This window comes from Ruditapes philippinarum, unplaced genomic scaffold (genome assembly GCF_026571515.1).
Source record: "Ruditapes philippinarum isolate M1 unplaced genomic scaffold, ASM2657151v2 ctg546_1_1_1_1, whole genome shotgun sequence".
Classification (NCBI taxonomy): Eukaryota; Metazoa; Mollusca; class Bivalvia; order Venerida; family Veneridae; genus Ruditapes; species Ruditapes philippinarum.
Window position 1 is genome coordinate 353,395 of NW_026852301.1, and position 17,069 is coordinate 370,463.

At 31.8% G+C, this 17,069-nt stretch overlaps 1 protein-coding gene across 1 annotated transcript; it reads left to right on the top strand.

Moving 5' to 3' along the window:
• The first annotated feature begins 5,392 nt into the window (after nucleotides 1-5,392).
• Nucleotides 5,393-9,542, top strand: LOC132755591 (uncharacterized). Its single transcript, XM_060746481.1, has 2 exons — nucleotides 5,393-5,807; nucleotides 6,918-9,542. Exons 1-2 carry the CDS (start codon nucleotides 5,455-5,457, stop codon nucleotides 8,347-8,349), a joined length of 1,785 nt encoding a protein of 594 aa, XP_060602464.1. The 5' UTR covers nucleotides 5,393-5,454; the 3' UTR covers nucleotides 8,350-9,542.
• The last annotated feature ends 7,527 nt before the right edge of the window (nucleotides 9,543-17,069 follow it).

Below are 17,069 nucleotides of genomic sequence, written 5' to 3' on the forward strand. Positions count from 1 at the left end.
AAAATAAACTCAGTAAGTTCTTACGTAAAATAAACTGTTCAGTAGAAAATGTAATGATATCTGAATGCAAGAAGTATTGTTAAACAGAACTTAAATATCTGAGCAATTTAACTAGAATATTACAAAACTACCATGTTCATTTTGTAGAGATACCCTTTACATTTGATCTTATAATGGCAAGAACTATCCTTTACTTTTAAGTTTAGAATTATCTTAGAACAAAACAATTCGAACGACACATGTACCCCCGCCCTTCTACTTATTACTGAAAAAAATATGTTCTTGTTCCAATTTGCGTACTAATCATGATTAATTTGCTGCTGATTTTGATAAATAATCCCAATATGGACATTATTTACAAACTATGATAGATAATGGGAACACTTATTCCCCGTTACACTAAACGTAAATGAATAAAGTAATTCACTTAATTCATGCTTCATTTTCTTCAGTTCTTAACTTCATAAATTAATTGCTTTTCAAATTTTGAAATGCTTTTTTGGTACGGCAATACAGAAGTACTGAACGTATTTTATTAAAATTAAGTTTAAGCAACTTTTATTGCTAATTTATACATGTAGGTATACACAAAATTAATTATTTTTCGAAATAAGAAGTAGTTAAAGGGTTCGGTTCAATTACTTACAATATAAGCGATCGATCAATATTTTACTACACTATATGACTTAAACAGTTTCGTGTAATCACATATAAACAGCATATAATATGCAGCCAAAGTGACAAAGCAAACACATAATCTATTCGTTCCTTCAATAATTTACAGTACTCATATTTTCATTTCTGATATTATTCATTCCATGTATCTATAAATCTATAAAATTATGAATTATGAAATGCTTATTGTTTATTAGTTGTAAAGCTTTGATATGACTACTTTCATTAGTCCACTACCAAATAGCCATGTGATTTAGACGTAGCGTTTTTAAAGCGTTTCTTGAAAATGGTATGGGATGTAGGGAAAATTCTTATCCCCAACAACGTCGCCACTTGCTGTCTATCTATAGGATAATTGAACATTTCAAGATACCGCGTATTTTATTTGATATCTCATGGAGCCTTTCTTTGCAGAAAAACAAAAGTGTCAAGTATACGACATACATGTTTTTTGTGATGACTACCCTTAGTAAAGAGATCTGTAATCCTCTGGTCGCTGTTTTGAAGAAGGTTGTAATGTGATATAATTCTTACAAACAGTTAGTTTGAAACTGTAGATAATAGCTGAAGTCTGCTTTAAAGACGTCATATATTGTGTGGCTATTGAAACTGTTAACGACGATGTCACTTTGCACTATTTTGATAATTCATTTTTGATTTTATGATTTATAATGACATTGTAATTAATACGATCATATTTAAAAGAAGCTAAGAACAAGTATATTAGTGACCTTGTGTTTTTTTTTGTTTTTAACTAAACAATTGTAAACACACCGGCGCCGGCGTCACATTGGGTTTTTTGTTTTGTTTTTGTTGAATTTATTTGCCTGCAAATTTGTATCTCCAAAATAACTAAAGGGAAATTGTTGAAACTCCACACAAAGGTTCTTTGGCACAGGTCTGATAACACTGAATTGCCATTTACAGTGCTTGTATTCTTACTGTCTAGATGCCACACAGTCGATCGTGCTCTCTTGCGGTCAGCTCTTGTTTTATTTGCCATTGAGTTCACACTAAATGTTTAACAAAGTGCATTTAGTGTTCACTGCATGTGTGGCCCTAGTTTTCTACAATTTGCACATTCATTGCTCTTTTCACTTTTTATGCAATAGACACATTATGGACTGAACAGAGTTTAAGTTTGTATGATTGAATACTACTTGCATTTAACTGCAGCAAAATTGGTATCATAGTTGTTGTTCTTGTTGGTTTTTCTTTTTTTTCCCTCAAAAATAAAAGAAAAATTACAACAACTGTGTAAAGACAATATATTTAATAAGACAATGACGTATATACGCACGAGGTCATGTGTTTTAATACCTTTATCCTAATAATTGTATATGTTCACATTGTTAACAACACATGTCATTTTATTAGAAGTTGACTAACAAGGGTTCATCCAAACAATGGTGGACTTTCTTTGTTGCGTAAAATATATATTTGATATTGATTTGAAATTCTTTCACTGCTTAGAAGACATATTAACAAATAAACACAGAAAAAATGTAAGTAGCTTTTTATATTACAGCAATATTTAATTTTACATAAACACATGTCAGGGACAGCTGCGTACTTTAACAGGTTGTTGACATCAAAGTCATAATATAGTACAAAAGACAATAATTAAGATCAACAAGGCAAATGCAACGTTCACAGGCCGCAACCACCGACACACCAAAGTGGGGGCACCCAGAAGGCACCAAACCAAAACCTGGAGTGGACATAAGGGCGGTGAAAGTTGAACTTCAACGTTACGCAGTAAAAGACGGTTAACTCTTTCTAAAAGTAATGCCTGTTATCCAGTCGATTACTAAATATAATTTGCCACTTAAACACTAATGATCGTGAAATCTTATTTCTCTCTTCGTCTGCTATTTTTTCAAATGTTTTTGTTGCTGTCATTCCCAAATTAAAACACAACTTTATTTTTGCGTGATTTTTTAATTTTTATGTTCCCGTTGTAAACAATATCGCCGTCTGGCGTTTCAAGCGAAAAAAATCCAGTAATTAATGGAAATGTTACTTAAGGTATGATCCACCTAATGCATTACCTCCACTTTGAAGAGTATTCAAATAGGCTCTAACTACTGTCAACTGCATTGTAACTGAGGGGCGTGGGTTCAAGCCCCAGAAGCGGCAACTTTTTTTCTCTTTCTTTTTTTTCCCTTTGAACATTATTTGTGTCTCTCATATCACTCTTGAGAAGAAAAAAGTGTTTCATTTTAATTATGAAATTATTATTGGGATTTATAGGCTAAATTGTGCCAATTTTTTATCAAATATGGTACCTGATATTTTCAAAGTCAAATAAAATAAAAACTAGCCGGTAAAAGTATTTTATATTTGACAAGCGCAACTAACATACTTTTAAGAAAATTTATGCAAACTTTGAAAATAGCCCCTGATTTGAGTAAATTTTAGGGATATTTTGAATAAAGCCCTCAAAGTAGAAAAATGATCAAGCAAGTACTTAAAATGGGTGGGGTAGGGTAACATTTATATACATATTTCAAACATTTTGAGTAGAAACAATAATTTTGCTGGGTCATTTGTTAGCTGAATGCTATTAGTTGTTTCTCAAAAATTTTCTATAGGAAAACATTTTTTCATAATGATTATAAAATAGAATATTCAGAGTTTCTCATTTCTGAAAAAGAGCCCTTCTAATAGCCAAGTTTTACTTACGAAAAATCTCCATAACTCGTAAACCATACGGTAAACTTTGTTTAAATTTTGCATTATTGTGTCTTTTAAGGTATATAACTGACCTATGTTGTCAATTTTATAGTTCCTTATAGTGCCCATTAGGGGGCTCATACCTTAAATTACGTCATAGAATAAATATGTGATGTAAAGCTAGTCTTAAAAAATAAACAATGACTAACTGCGCTTTTTTGTTCGCCGGGTGCCGTTTTTGTTCTCATTTAAAAGCAATATAAAATCATTATTAATTGACGCTGTCACTGTTCCTTTCAAAATATGTTGATAACATTCTATAAGGTATGCTGACAAAATGTCATTACAATATAGTTGACGTTCAAGAGATCACGAATTTTGAGTAACCCCTCGTACACACCGAAGCTATGAATAGTTGTGAATAGTTATGTTAAATCCCCATTTTCTAAAACAAAAGAGAAGAAAACAACAACATCTATTCAATTGGTTAGTTTCATTTTGAGTGCTAGAAACTAAGATAAATGCATATCAACATTGGCTTACAAATGATAGAGTGACAATCAGCTTTGAATAGCAGAACACCGTTTTAAAGTAAAAGCTTAAACATATCGACTGCAATTACGACAATGAATTAAATTATTTGCTATTTGGCAAAAGTACATGAAAAGTGTGATTTGTTTTAAAGTTCTACTATTTTACTTTGGATATCGAATCAATCAATCAATCAATATTTGGGTAACACACCAAAGAGTTTATCTGATACATGTGATGGGCAATAAGAACACTTTTGATAAATTCAAAACGTTAAGAATTTTTTAAACCATTTGTTACCAAGCGAGTCAATGACGTTTAATCGCCTTGTAATTAAACAAGGATTTGTAAAACCTTTGATAAGAAATTGCAGTTGAAATTCTCCGCGTTATTGGCATAATAGGGAACTGATAACAGATGTTATCTTTCTTTTTCCTTTCCTATAAAAGCTGTTTACATAACATATAGTCTATTAGATATATACTATATGCAAATACGAGGGTTGATCAATATATTCGTGGACGCTATTAATAACTTAATAATTAATCAAGATATTATAAAGAATTTTCGCTATTTAGGAGAAGAATTTAATACTATTACAAATATATTGTGATTTTTAAAAAAAATTCTCATTTTGTTAATTATATGTATCGCCATAGCAACCCTATGCCGTACGAACGCCGCAGCTTAAAAAAAGTTATATTTACCATTTTAAAATACTTAAAAAATGGCCTTATTTATGCGCGCTTCTTCAAAATATGAAAATGACAGCAACGTTCTTTCATATGTTTATAGAACATTTAAAAAAAACAAGCGTCACTACGATTTCTTTTGTTTGTTGGAGATGTTAATTGAGACAGGGGTGTGTCACCAGAGAGGAGCACGACGTTATTGGAGCAGAGGGCAGTAATTAAGTCTGTGTAAATCTTGGAATGACGCCACAGCAGACTAAGGAAAACTTGGAAAGTGTATCTTGAACAAAAAAAAGTGTCTTATTCGTTTGTTTATAAGTGGCACAAACGTTTCCATGAGGGTAGAGAAGAACTTCAGGATAATAAGAGATGCGGCAGACCAATCGAAACTTGTTGCAATGAGAACGTTATGCGAGTGAAATTGAAGGCAGAGTTAAAGGGACACAAGTTTACCAGGTTCCATGATTTACAGTCCATGGCATTGTCTGTGTTGCGTTCATTTGATACTTCATTTAATAAGAACATTTTCAGTCAGTGGGTACACAGGCATGAACGATGGGTATTAGTTGGTGCTGCATTTTTTTAGAAGATGTAACGCCGACGTAACGTAAGTTGCGAATGAGCTGCGGCGATCAGCTTAACATGTATTTTTGAAAACTGTCATTTTGGATAAAATATACGGATTATTTATCTGAAACTTACACATCAAATTGATAAATGATTGAATAAATGTCAAATATAATTATATTAACTTTCCTTCCCCAAAAATACAATTTATGGAGTGTGTCCACGAATATATTGATCAACCCTCGTATTATAATGTTGGCAATCATTGAGAAAACATAAAATTATAACTGAATTAAATTTCTTAAAATAAAAAATGGCTACAGGAGGTAGTGTAGATATTAATATTGGTGTTCTTCACGATGAAGAATTTGATTTTCCTTGTACAATGTGTTTAAAGAAGAACAGAAACAAAGAAGCAAAATATTTCTGTGTAAATTGTAATGACAATTATTGTGATACATGTATCAAAGTTCATGACGAAGTGCCTGCACTTTCCAGACATAGGAAAGAACATATTACGCTGTCATCACCACCAACAAAAACAAATTCGGGTACGAGTCATGTTTCAACAGAAAAGTGTGACTTACACCGTCAAAATGCTATTGATATGTATTGCCGCGACCATGATTATGTTGGATGTGGAACTTGTATTGCTATTGATCATAAGTAAGTATCTCTTTGTTTTAATTTCACAACTTACTCTTGGTTATTTCATGAATTTTAGATGAGATGAGGTTTTATTTACTGTGCAAGTAGTGTAACACTTATAAGAAGTAAGTAAAACGCTCGTAACATGTCTTTCATTTAAGGTTTACTGAACGCCGCCTTTCTTGTTGATCTTTGTTAAACGTATTTTCAGCTATTGATTTCATCTCTACTAATTAAAATTTAAAATTAATGTGACAATTTTGTAACATTTTTTATTATTTAAGTGTAAAATTTTGTATTCTTTATAGAAAGAATAAGTCCATAACTTACAAACATCGGTATTTGTATATATCATTTAATAGAAAATGAAAGCTTGTTTTGTGGGGTTTTTTTATTTACTTTTGACATACCATAGCAAATCTACTTTTTACTTTGAGGAAACTATCCAGCGAGCTGTCGTTGGTTCTACTCAGGTGCCAGTTCGTGCCTGAAATAATTCACAGAAGGGTGCCTGAGGTCTCCCTTTACAATTAAAGCTGGAACATCGCAATAAGATCTATAATGTGTCGATGTGACGTAAAACCCAAATCAAGCAAACAAACAAAAAAATATTTTTTTGCATTTTGGTCTTAAGGGTGTCTTTTTTACCTTTTTAAATAAATAAGTTTAGTGCTTGGACGTGCTTGGATTGTAACAAAATAATGTATCATATGTAAAAAATAAAGGAATGAACAAACAATATATAAATTAACACTATAAATTAACACTAGCATACACCCTGTTCAAAAGGCCTTTAAGACACAGATAGCATGTAAAAATAATCTGAAAACGCACGAATGATATAATGTACAGTAAAAATTAAATATGTTATGATCATGGTAAAATCTTCTAATTGAAAAAATAAAGTATTCTAAATAGTTTAACCATAAAAAGTATGTATTGGAAATCCGATGTTGTTTGTAAATATATTTGACAAATATTAATGGACTACCTAAAATTTACAAGATACATTTAAACTTACTTAATATTTCAATATGTTGAATTGTTATAACAGATGCTGTAAAATTTGGAAAATAAATGTATGTTATTAGGTCTTTTTGTAACATTGAAATGCATTTTCATTTACAGACAATGTGAGAACACATTTTATATACCAGAATATTTAAAGACAAAGAAAAAGATTTCAACAAAACATGTAAAAAAGGAAGTAGCTGAAACTTTATCAGAACTAAATGACAATCTTAAAGAACTTAAACAACTGAAGCAAGAACGTCTGAATCACAAAGCTTCAATACTTCGGTCTATAAGTCAGTTTAGAAAAGAAATAAACGACAGGATTAATGAATTGGAAAAGAAAACAGAAGCTATCGCAGTTACGAGATTCGATTGTATCGTAGCCGAGTTGGAAAAGAAAATAAAAAAATATGAATCGATGGAAAAGAGCTTAATAACAATAAAAGACAGTATTATGTCGAAGGAGAATAATAAGTTCCAAAAATTAATTTCTGTCACAAAAGCTAAACATATGACTAGGCATGCCAATAGAGTTATGCATAGGTCTAAAGCTTTAGTTGCAGACATTTGTCTAAACGTTAACCATCAGCTACGATCAATGCTAAAGAAAATAGATTCTCTGGGAACAATCAGTCAAAGGGAACCAAAAGCTATATTTGGAGTTGGAAAATGCAATACATTTTGTATCAAGGAAGACAGCGATGAAGAGGATTGCAGCATTACAAGTGCATGTACCCTTCATAATGGAATGGTTGTGTTGTCTGACGCCGGAAATAAGAAACTGAAACGTTTAGAATGTGGTACCTTTACTGTTGTAGACTGCTGTGAACTATGTGAAGAACCAATGCAAGTGTGTGCAACTTCTATGGATGAGGTGGCAGTGAGTTTACCCTTTCAGAGGGAAGTGCAGTTTGCTACTTGTGAAGACGAATTGACTCTGACACGGACAATAGAAACTGACTTCGAATGCTGTGGTCTTTCCTTCGCTAATGGTAACTTGTACATATCTGACAGAAGTGAATTTGTATATGTATTCAATTTATCCGGACAAAAACTGCTACAATACAACATAGATCAACCAGGCTACCTATTATCACGGTACATAAGCAGTATATCTATCAGTCATGATGGATCTAGAATATATATTGCTGATGGGTATAACGAACTTATTATACTGGACGGAAAAGGGGTCGCTGTTGGAAAATTTAATTATCAAAACCTTTCACAGCCATCAGGGAGCTGTGTAACAGAAGGAGGTTCTCTGCTTGTTTCCGGGTGTTTCTCTAACAATGTTTTTCAATTCGGGCGAGATGGCGAACTTCTCGGGGAAGTATTGAAAGCAGACGATAGTTCCTCTAACAATGTGTTTCAATTCGGGCGAGATGGTGAACTTCTTGGAGAAGTATTGAAAATAGACAATAGTCAAACGTGCATGCAAGCAATTTGTTGTACCCAGCATACAGATCAGATGCTGATTGGAAGTAATTCGAACAATATTAAGGTTTACGACTTGGTAATATTATCATATACTAAATCCGGTTACTGATATACATGTATGTAAATATTTTGAGCAAATCAATAGTAGTTGCAAGACCGATTACATTTAATAAAATAATGTGCATTTGATAAACCACTTTTAAACTAGAGTGTAAAAGCTATCAAAAACGTTTATGTTGGACAGTACAAATATCAATAAAGATGTTAAAAGAAGATAAGTATAAACATTACGGGAATCAGTATGACCGACGAATAGGAATATCCATTTCAAATCATAATTGTATTACGTGTCACAAATTTGGCAATGGTCGTGTTTGATTCCTCATTGTATAACAAAATGTACTAACATATTAAAAACTGAAGTTGTTTTCTATAGTGATTTTATACCGGATTGAGCTAAATGGACATTTTTGTAATATTACATTGCAGCAAATGTTAATCAATATAGTTCCACCCATCATATATGGTGCTTTATCAGTAAAATATAGTTCATTTGTTAAACATATATATGATATATAAATATGAAAGTAAGCAGAGTCAAGTCTACGTTCTCAGATGGTTTTATGTGACAGTTTTTAGCTTCTGTTCTTCATTCAATTATTACAAATTAAAAGGATAATTATTGTTATGTGTTCTCAACATAGATTAAGACGGAGGCAAAACAAATGTTTATTGAACCGCGTCGAAAACTTAGATATGATCAATATTCTCATTCTGCACGCAAAAAAAAGTTAATATCTCAACAAATATCTCAAAAACATCTGTTAATTTTCGATTGTGTAACAATCTACTGCCTACAGAGGAAGAGGAAGGCGGGAAAGTATTGTTCGAAATGAGAGAAATGTAGTCTTTGTAACTCAAATTATATAGGTGATGAATTCCATTACATTTTTTATGTAGTTATTTTGAAAATAAACGAAAAGGACTCTTACCTAGTATTAATCAACAAAACAAAATATATTTACGTTTAGGAAATAAAGGGAAGAAACAGATCCGCACAGTTAAATATGCTTTTGTTAGGAACCCACCTGGCTAGTCACATTTCTTTTTGTTCATAATCTTTAAATATTTTCTGTTTTGCAAATTTTAGCATGTATACATTATCCAATGAAATAGTGTAGTTATATACACTAAACCTGCAATAGTTCATTTAATTTGTATACACAACCTGATTACACATTTGTTTATATATTATTGTCCACCTTATCATATATAAATATGCTGAGTGTATCAATAAAACTTGAAAACTTGAAAATTGTTTACCCATCAAGTGAGGTTTTAAAAAAACCAAATGTTATTTCGCTTTTTGGTGGGTTGTGAAAATACATAAAATTTGATCACATTTCGTAAAAATATACTCCACGAAAACATATCCTCTTATTGTTCACACACATTGTATTTATTATCAAAATAATTGCTTCCTAAATAAATGGGGTTGTATGTGTTAACCTCTTTTATGTTTTGAATCGTTCAATATATAACATTAGTAACATTCTGAAATCCTATTTAATTGCATGCGCCCGGAGACACATATACACACAAAGACGCATGCATATATATACATTCATAGCAATTCTATTTAGATCCTTAACATTATTGTTTTTAAAATACTGACATCATTCTGTAATAATCGTTGTCTTATCATTGATTATGTTCAGACTTTCTCACGCTAAAACAAGGGGGTCATACCATGCGCGCGCATCCTCAAAATTTTGATACCGCGAAAACTTTCTCAACAAAAACGAGTCATGTAAAGCAATCCGAATATATTTGAATTTAATTTCTTTTGCAAAGAAGATATCCTTACTTTTAGTTTTAATATTCCAAAAGCCTAGACACAATCTCGTCAGTATTTCGCGTTGAATGCAATTTTGATTCCGGATATTGCGTACACCCGGCGTTGAAATGTTACAGAAATTGAGAAATTGTCGATTAAACTGAACTGGAAGTTAGTTTATTGTAAAATCTATTTTACGAATATATTTTCAATCTTTGTTATTTTTCCTTTGTACAACAAAAGTGTCTTAAAACGAACTTTTTACAGGAAATAGACATTATGATGCTTCATACACTCTCAAAAAATCAAGATAAAACTGGTAAACATGTATATGTTAGATTTAAGTTTTCAATGCAAAACATACAGAAATGTTAGCATAGCTTGCTTAACGATGACATACTAATTGCTAGAAGGGTAAATTATCTTGAAACATGTTACACTTTAAGATGTATGTGTTTCTAAACAAACCTGTCGTGATTCGGTAAGTGAACTCTATTTCTAACACCAACATGTACGCAGTCGATAGGCAATTATTTTTATAAATACTTGATAAATATGCAATAATATACATGTAATTTACAAACATTATATCAATTGAACACATCAATAATCATATAATATATTAAACACCGAGGGTACCTGATGAGTTCTGATATTATTCTCGTTATTTTGGACAATATTTAAAACTCAAATCTTGCAATAAAATAGTAAGTTCTTACGTAAAATAAACTGATCATTAGAAATGTTATGAGATCTGAATGCAAGAACTTCAATATCTGAGCAATTTAACTAGAAAATTACAGAACGACCATGTTCATTTTATAGAAATACCCTTTACGTTTTATCTTATAATTCCAAGAACTATCATTTACTTTTTAGTTTAGAAATATCTTAGAACAAGAAATGACAATCGACACATATGCCCACCTTTCCAGACTTTGAGTCATACTATTGGTAATTTTGTTATAGAACCATGCCATAAGTTGGTACATGGGAGTGTTCAGTTCATTGTTAAATTATTAAAAAAGTAATATTATGACCATTCTATGACCTGAAACTAAATGAAAGCTAGTATATTCAAAATAAAACTTTTTTACATAATGTTACCGGTACCGCAACTAGGACGCGGATCACATTACAGGAATATACAACAGGGATTATTTTTTTTGCGATATTCGGTCATATTCCCAATTGAAAATAATACACTATTTTCCAATTCACAAGAAATAATTCCTAATTGCAAGTCACTAAATAAAAATATTGAATAACCAATTCTAAAATCTTTCGAAAGAAGGCCATTTTCACTGTTATGGTGTTTAAATGTTTAAAGATGCCATCCTGTACATTGATTCTTTGCATTCGTTTAATCACTGCATAATCAAAGTCATGTATTTTAAGAATTTAAACAAAATATTGTGCAAAGTACGGAGACTTCTTTCCAGACATCAATTGTATTGGTATTTATTTGTATTATGACATTCTACGTTCTTGTAACCTTGACCTTGAACAAAGTATACGCAAAATTCTCACTATGACCTATCAAAATGTGAAATAAGAAGAATTGATGACTGTTTTTAATATATTTTGGCAAATAAAGTCACTCTGACCTTGAACTTTGACCAAGTAACCCATTTTATCAATAATGGGTATCTACTGACTAATGATCGTACCACCTTCGGCATTTGTAAGACATGCCATTCAATGGATAATATTTGGAAACCACTTGTATATTTGAGGTTACTGTGATCTTGACCTTTACACAGTGACCCTAAAATGAATAAACATCATGTTCTACTTATGACCAGAAATTAATTGAAAAATGAAGGCTTTGTAATAGAAAAGATAATGAGCGGAAACCATCCGGACATTTAAGACCCCTGTGACCTAGACCTATGACCTATTGACCACAAAATCAAAAAACGTATTTTACTAGTTATTACCAATCAATATGTGAATTATGAAGACTTAGTAACTAATTGGTGTCAAAAGAATAAGCGGAAACCATTTTAACATTCAATGTTATTTAACCTTGACCTATGACCAAGTGACTTTAAAATCAACAGGGGTAATTTACAAGTGATGACCAATTAGAATGTGAAACGAAAAGGCTTGACGACAGGTATTTTTTAAGATAGTGGTGGAAACCATTCATACATTAAGGTCCTTTTGAACTTCACTATTGACCTAAAGACGCCAGAGACGATATAAGTCATTTTCTAGTTATTAGCAATCAATATGCGAAAAATAAAGACTTTGACTAAGACCTACAGACTGGCAGACCGACCGATATTAGCAAAACAATATACCCCCACTTATTAAAAAGGGGTCATAATGATAAGAACTATCCTTAAAATTTTGAATGGAAAATGAGATTCCCAGATTTCATTTTGTAATTTAAAATTGACCAATGAAGATTCAAATTTTTCAGGATGTCAAAACTGTTTTAAGACCGGTATCCGGGCGAAAAAACAGCAACAAAAAAACCAGAATTCTATGACAATGCAATACAACATCTATAGCATTGCTGTACTTTGTACAGTGCAAAACAGTGCCTCTTTTAATTATGCGTCTTATCTAAAATCATATAAGACTCGGCTGCTTTAAAGCAGAATTGATATCGTTGTCTCATACAATAAGGTACACGAACACAAACTGAAAACATGGAAGCATTATTCAGAACAAAATCTAAAATACAATTCAATTTGTAACACTTAAAAGTGTTGGAATCAATGATCCCGAAGGACAACTGAAGTAAAGAAGTACGGGGTCATTTTAGCCGTTTTGAAGTATAAAATCTGGTGTGATCCCTCGGAAGCAATAATCACAACAAAATTACATGAAAATTGCAGACTCGATTTGTTTGAGCCTGTTAACGAGGGATAATGAAAAGGTGCAACATCCCTCACGCCCCTAGCATCGGTGTGTGTGACAATGATAAGCTTTCACACATACTTTTCATGATAAATTAATATACACGTGTTTTCTCGTTTATTTTTTCTTCTAAACTATAGAGTAATAAGTTGCTTGTATTTTAGTCTACCACAAGAAGATTAAAATACATTTATATAATAATGCAAGTCTCTCAGTAGAGCAAAGAAATTTTTACATATATTACATATACTAAGGAGCATATGGTGGTGCCAAAATGTCAAATATCTAAGTTCTTAACAATGACGTTTCAACAATGAAATGTTTTGCCATATGGGTATTTTTATGTTACAAACAATTGGACTAGAAATTTCTGAAATTATAGCATAAAATCGGCTATTTTTCCCTATTTTGCCCATGTTATAACGGGACCAAAACCATGTGTTAACATAGTCACGCGCTCTTGTTATAGCCCGGTTTCACCTATGCGCAATACATACAGGGCCCAGTAAACAAACAAAAAATGACGATTTTGCCTGTTTGCCAAAGAGTCATGCGCTCTTGTTATATTGAAATTTATTGATTCGAGGGCCTCAGTCGCATATTCAAGTAAATATGCCGGAAAAAAACGGCGTATAGACATCGGTGCTAATCTTGGTTGTCGCCCTTTCTAAGAAACGGACAGTTGTCAATGTAAACAAATACAGTAGAATCTACCTGTCATTCAGTTTAAAACTCCGATTAACTTACAAAACTAGATAACACAAAAATTAATATGAGAAAATGTTTTTTATTTATGTTAATGTTGATAAATGCTCTTTATATTTCTTTGAGAGAATAATGCTTAGAGCCTAATTTTGACATAAAGACTCGATGATCTATTTTACTATTTCTGACCACTACAATGGTAAATTCTATTCTTCCTGCCACGCTCTTGGCATTTATATTAAGCCATTTTAAGTCCCATGATCTATTTAAGAATTGATTTGAATCATTTGTAAAGTGTATTTTAAAGACCATTCTTGTGAGGTTTGCCCAGAATCGTCCCTATAGTTACTGCTATTTATTAAAGGTTAATGACTGACGAAATACATCGTGCAATCACAAGAATATCACCTCTTAGCTCTGAATACTCAAGTGATTTAAAACAAATTTGAAATTAAAAAAGAATAGCAACCATTACTATGTGATATTCGGCATGGTTTGATATGGCTTAGAAGTACCGAACGTATTTTATTATGCCCCCGCCATATAATGGCAGGGGCATATAGTGTTACCCTGTTCCGTCATTCCGTCATTCCGTCCTTCCGTCATCATCAGTTTCCGTTCATTATCTTAATAACCCTTGCACATATTGAACTCAAATTTGACATATGGATATGTCATGAGAAAATACAGGTCAAGTTCGAAATTGGTCATGGTTCGATGATTTTTGGCAGAGTTATGCCCCTTTTACATTGAAAATAATATGAAATTTTCAGTTTGCGTTCATTATCTCCCAAACGGTTCAAAACATTCAATTCAAAATTGACATATGGATATGTCATGAGAAAATACAGGTCAAGTTCGAAATTGGTCATGGTTCGATGATTTTTGGCAGAGTTATGCCCCTTTTACTTTGAAAATAATATGAAATTTTCAGTTTCCGTTCATTATCTCCCCAACGGTACAACACATTCAACTCAAACGTAACATATTGATATTTCATGAGAAAATACAGGTCAAGTTCAAATTTGGTCATGGTTTGATGATTTTTGGCAGAGTTATGCCCCTTTTACTTTGAAAATAATATGAAATTTTCAGTTTCCATTCATTAACTCCCCAATGGTACAACACATTCAACTCAAACTTGACATATGGATACGTCAAAGGAATGCGCAGGTCAAGTTCAAATTTGGTCATGGTTCAATGATTTTTGGCAGAGTTATGCCCCTTTCACTTTGAAAATAATATGAAATTTTCAGTTTCCGTTCATTATCTCCCCAATCGTACAACACATTTAGCTCAAACTTGACATATCGATACGTCTAAGAATGCGCAGGTCAAGTTCAAATTTGGTCATGGTTCGATGATTTTTGGCAGAGTTATGCCCCTTTTACTTTGAAAATAATATGAAATTTTCAGTTTCTGTTTATTATCTCCCCAACAGTATTAAACATTCAACTCAAATTTGACATATTGATACGTCAAAGGAATGCGCAGGTCAATTTCAAATTTGGTCATGGTTCGATTATTTTTGGCAGAGTTATGCCCCTTTCACTTTAAAAATAATATGAAATTTTCAGTTTCCGTTTATTATCTCCCCAACAATATTACACATTCAACTCAAATTTGACATATGGATATGATTTTGGAATGCGCAGACCAAGTTCGAATCTGGTCATGGTTCAATGATTTTTGGCAGAGTAATGCCCCTTTCACTTTGAAAATGATATGAAATTTACAGTTTCTGTTTATTATCAACCCAACAGTGTTACATATTCAACTCAAAATTGACATATGGATATGTCAAAGGAATGCGCAGGTCAAGTTGGAATTTGGTCATGGTTCGATGATTTTTTGGCAGAGTTATGTCCCTTTCACTTTGAAAATAATATAGATACATCTTAGGAATAAGCAGTTTAAGTTTGAATTTGGTCGTGGTTCAATGATTTTAGACAAACTAATCTTTCCTGAATGTTGGAAAAATTTTGAACTTTCAGTTTCAGCACTCATACTTTTGTGGAAATGTATATAGCCATTATGTTGGCTACAAATATGCAATATGCTATTTTTAAAAGGTTAAGACTGAATTATAATTTCAGTGCCTTGAACATTGTATAAAAATGGTTTGTGTTAACATTGAAAAGTTTTAAGGGCTTTGAACTTAGAATGAAAAAAATAATTTGTGCAAACAAATTTGGAACTAAATATTATAACATTTGAAATTTTGGCTGCATGCGGGGGCATCCGTGGCATGATGACACATTTCTAGTTATAATTAAGTTAAAACAAATGTCATTGCTTATTTATACAATCATGTAGATTTACGCAAACACTATATGTTTTCGACATAAGAAGCAGCAAAAGGGTTGGGTTAAATTACTTACAACATAAGCGATCGACCCTTTCCCAATACTTTTACTACACGATATGACTTGAACAGTTTCGTGTTATCACATATAAACAACATATAATATGTAGCCAAAGTGACAATTTCAAACATCTTATTCGTTCTATCAATTATTTACAGTACGCATATTTTCCTTTCTGATATTAAAGTCACTAAATGAGTCAGAATTTTAGAGTCATTTCAAGAATATAAATAACCCGGACACTGATATAAATGAATTCTACCCGAGCGAATATGTAAACAATCCCAACGCAATCTACTTGTAAAATATGGAAACATGCGCACATACAGTTTTAAATATCCTGTAACACAATTTTAATGCTTTTATATCATAAATATGATGCTCAAATTAAGATTTATCAATTTTGTAAGTTCCAAAAAGCATAATTTATAAAATATATTACCGAATTTAACATATGAAAATAAAGGGAGGTAATATTCTTTTTAATTTTCTATACGGTCTAAGTCAAAGTGTTCAATAAGAAATAATTGCATATATTTTAATGATTACATATAATAATGTACACACATTATATTTAGAAACCAGCTTAATCACCAGTCACAATATTACAAAAACTGCGACTTTTATATAAAGTAAAAGTTTTTGAGCGCAGATGTTAGCAAATTGGATATTCATCTGGCATTTATTAGCCTCACTTTGAAGTGATTCTTCAGAATCGTATGCATTGGCCCTTTTGAGTTCCTTGTGATATGGGCTATTTGGGTAAGTGAAAGTTTAGCATCTTTGTCAATAATAAACTTGACATAAATAAATCTTTGTCATTATTCTATCAGACTTACTGGCATCTTCAATAGTCTCGTGAACAATATGTGATTTATAAATCTACCTCGAAACAGATGCATAAAGTTGCCAGAAGTATTAGAAATATCCTTATCAACATTTATAGCAGCTTTTCCTAGATTTGCTCGAGCTTTTATATATATAATGCAATTTGAACAAATCGTTTACATGTCATATCTACATGAAATTACTAATTCTAGGTACATGTAT

Bases quoted from the DNA above. Each gene is read 5' to 3' on its own strand.
- LOC132755591 (XM_060746481.1), top strand. From the start codon at position 5,455: ATGGCTACAGGAGGTAGTGTAGATATTAATATTGGTGTTCTTCACGAT. The intron at 5,808-6,917 runs GTAAGTATCTCT...TTTCATTTACAG, and splicing joins TGTATTGCTATTGATCATAA to ACAATGTGAGAACACATTTT.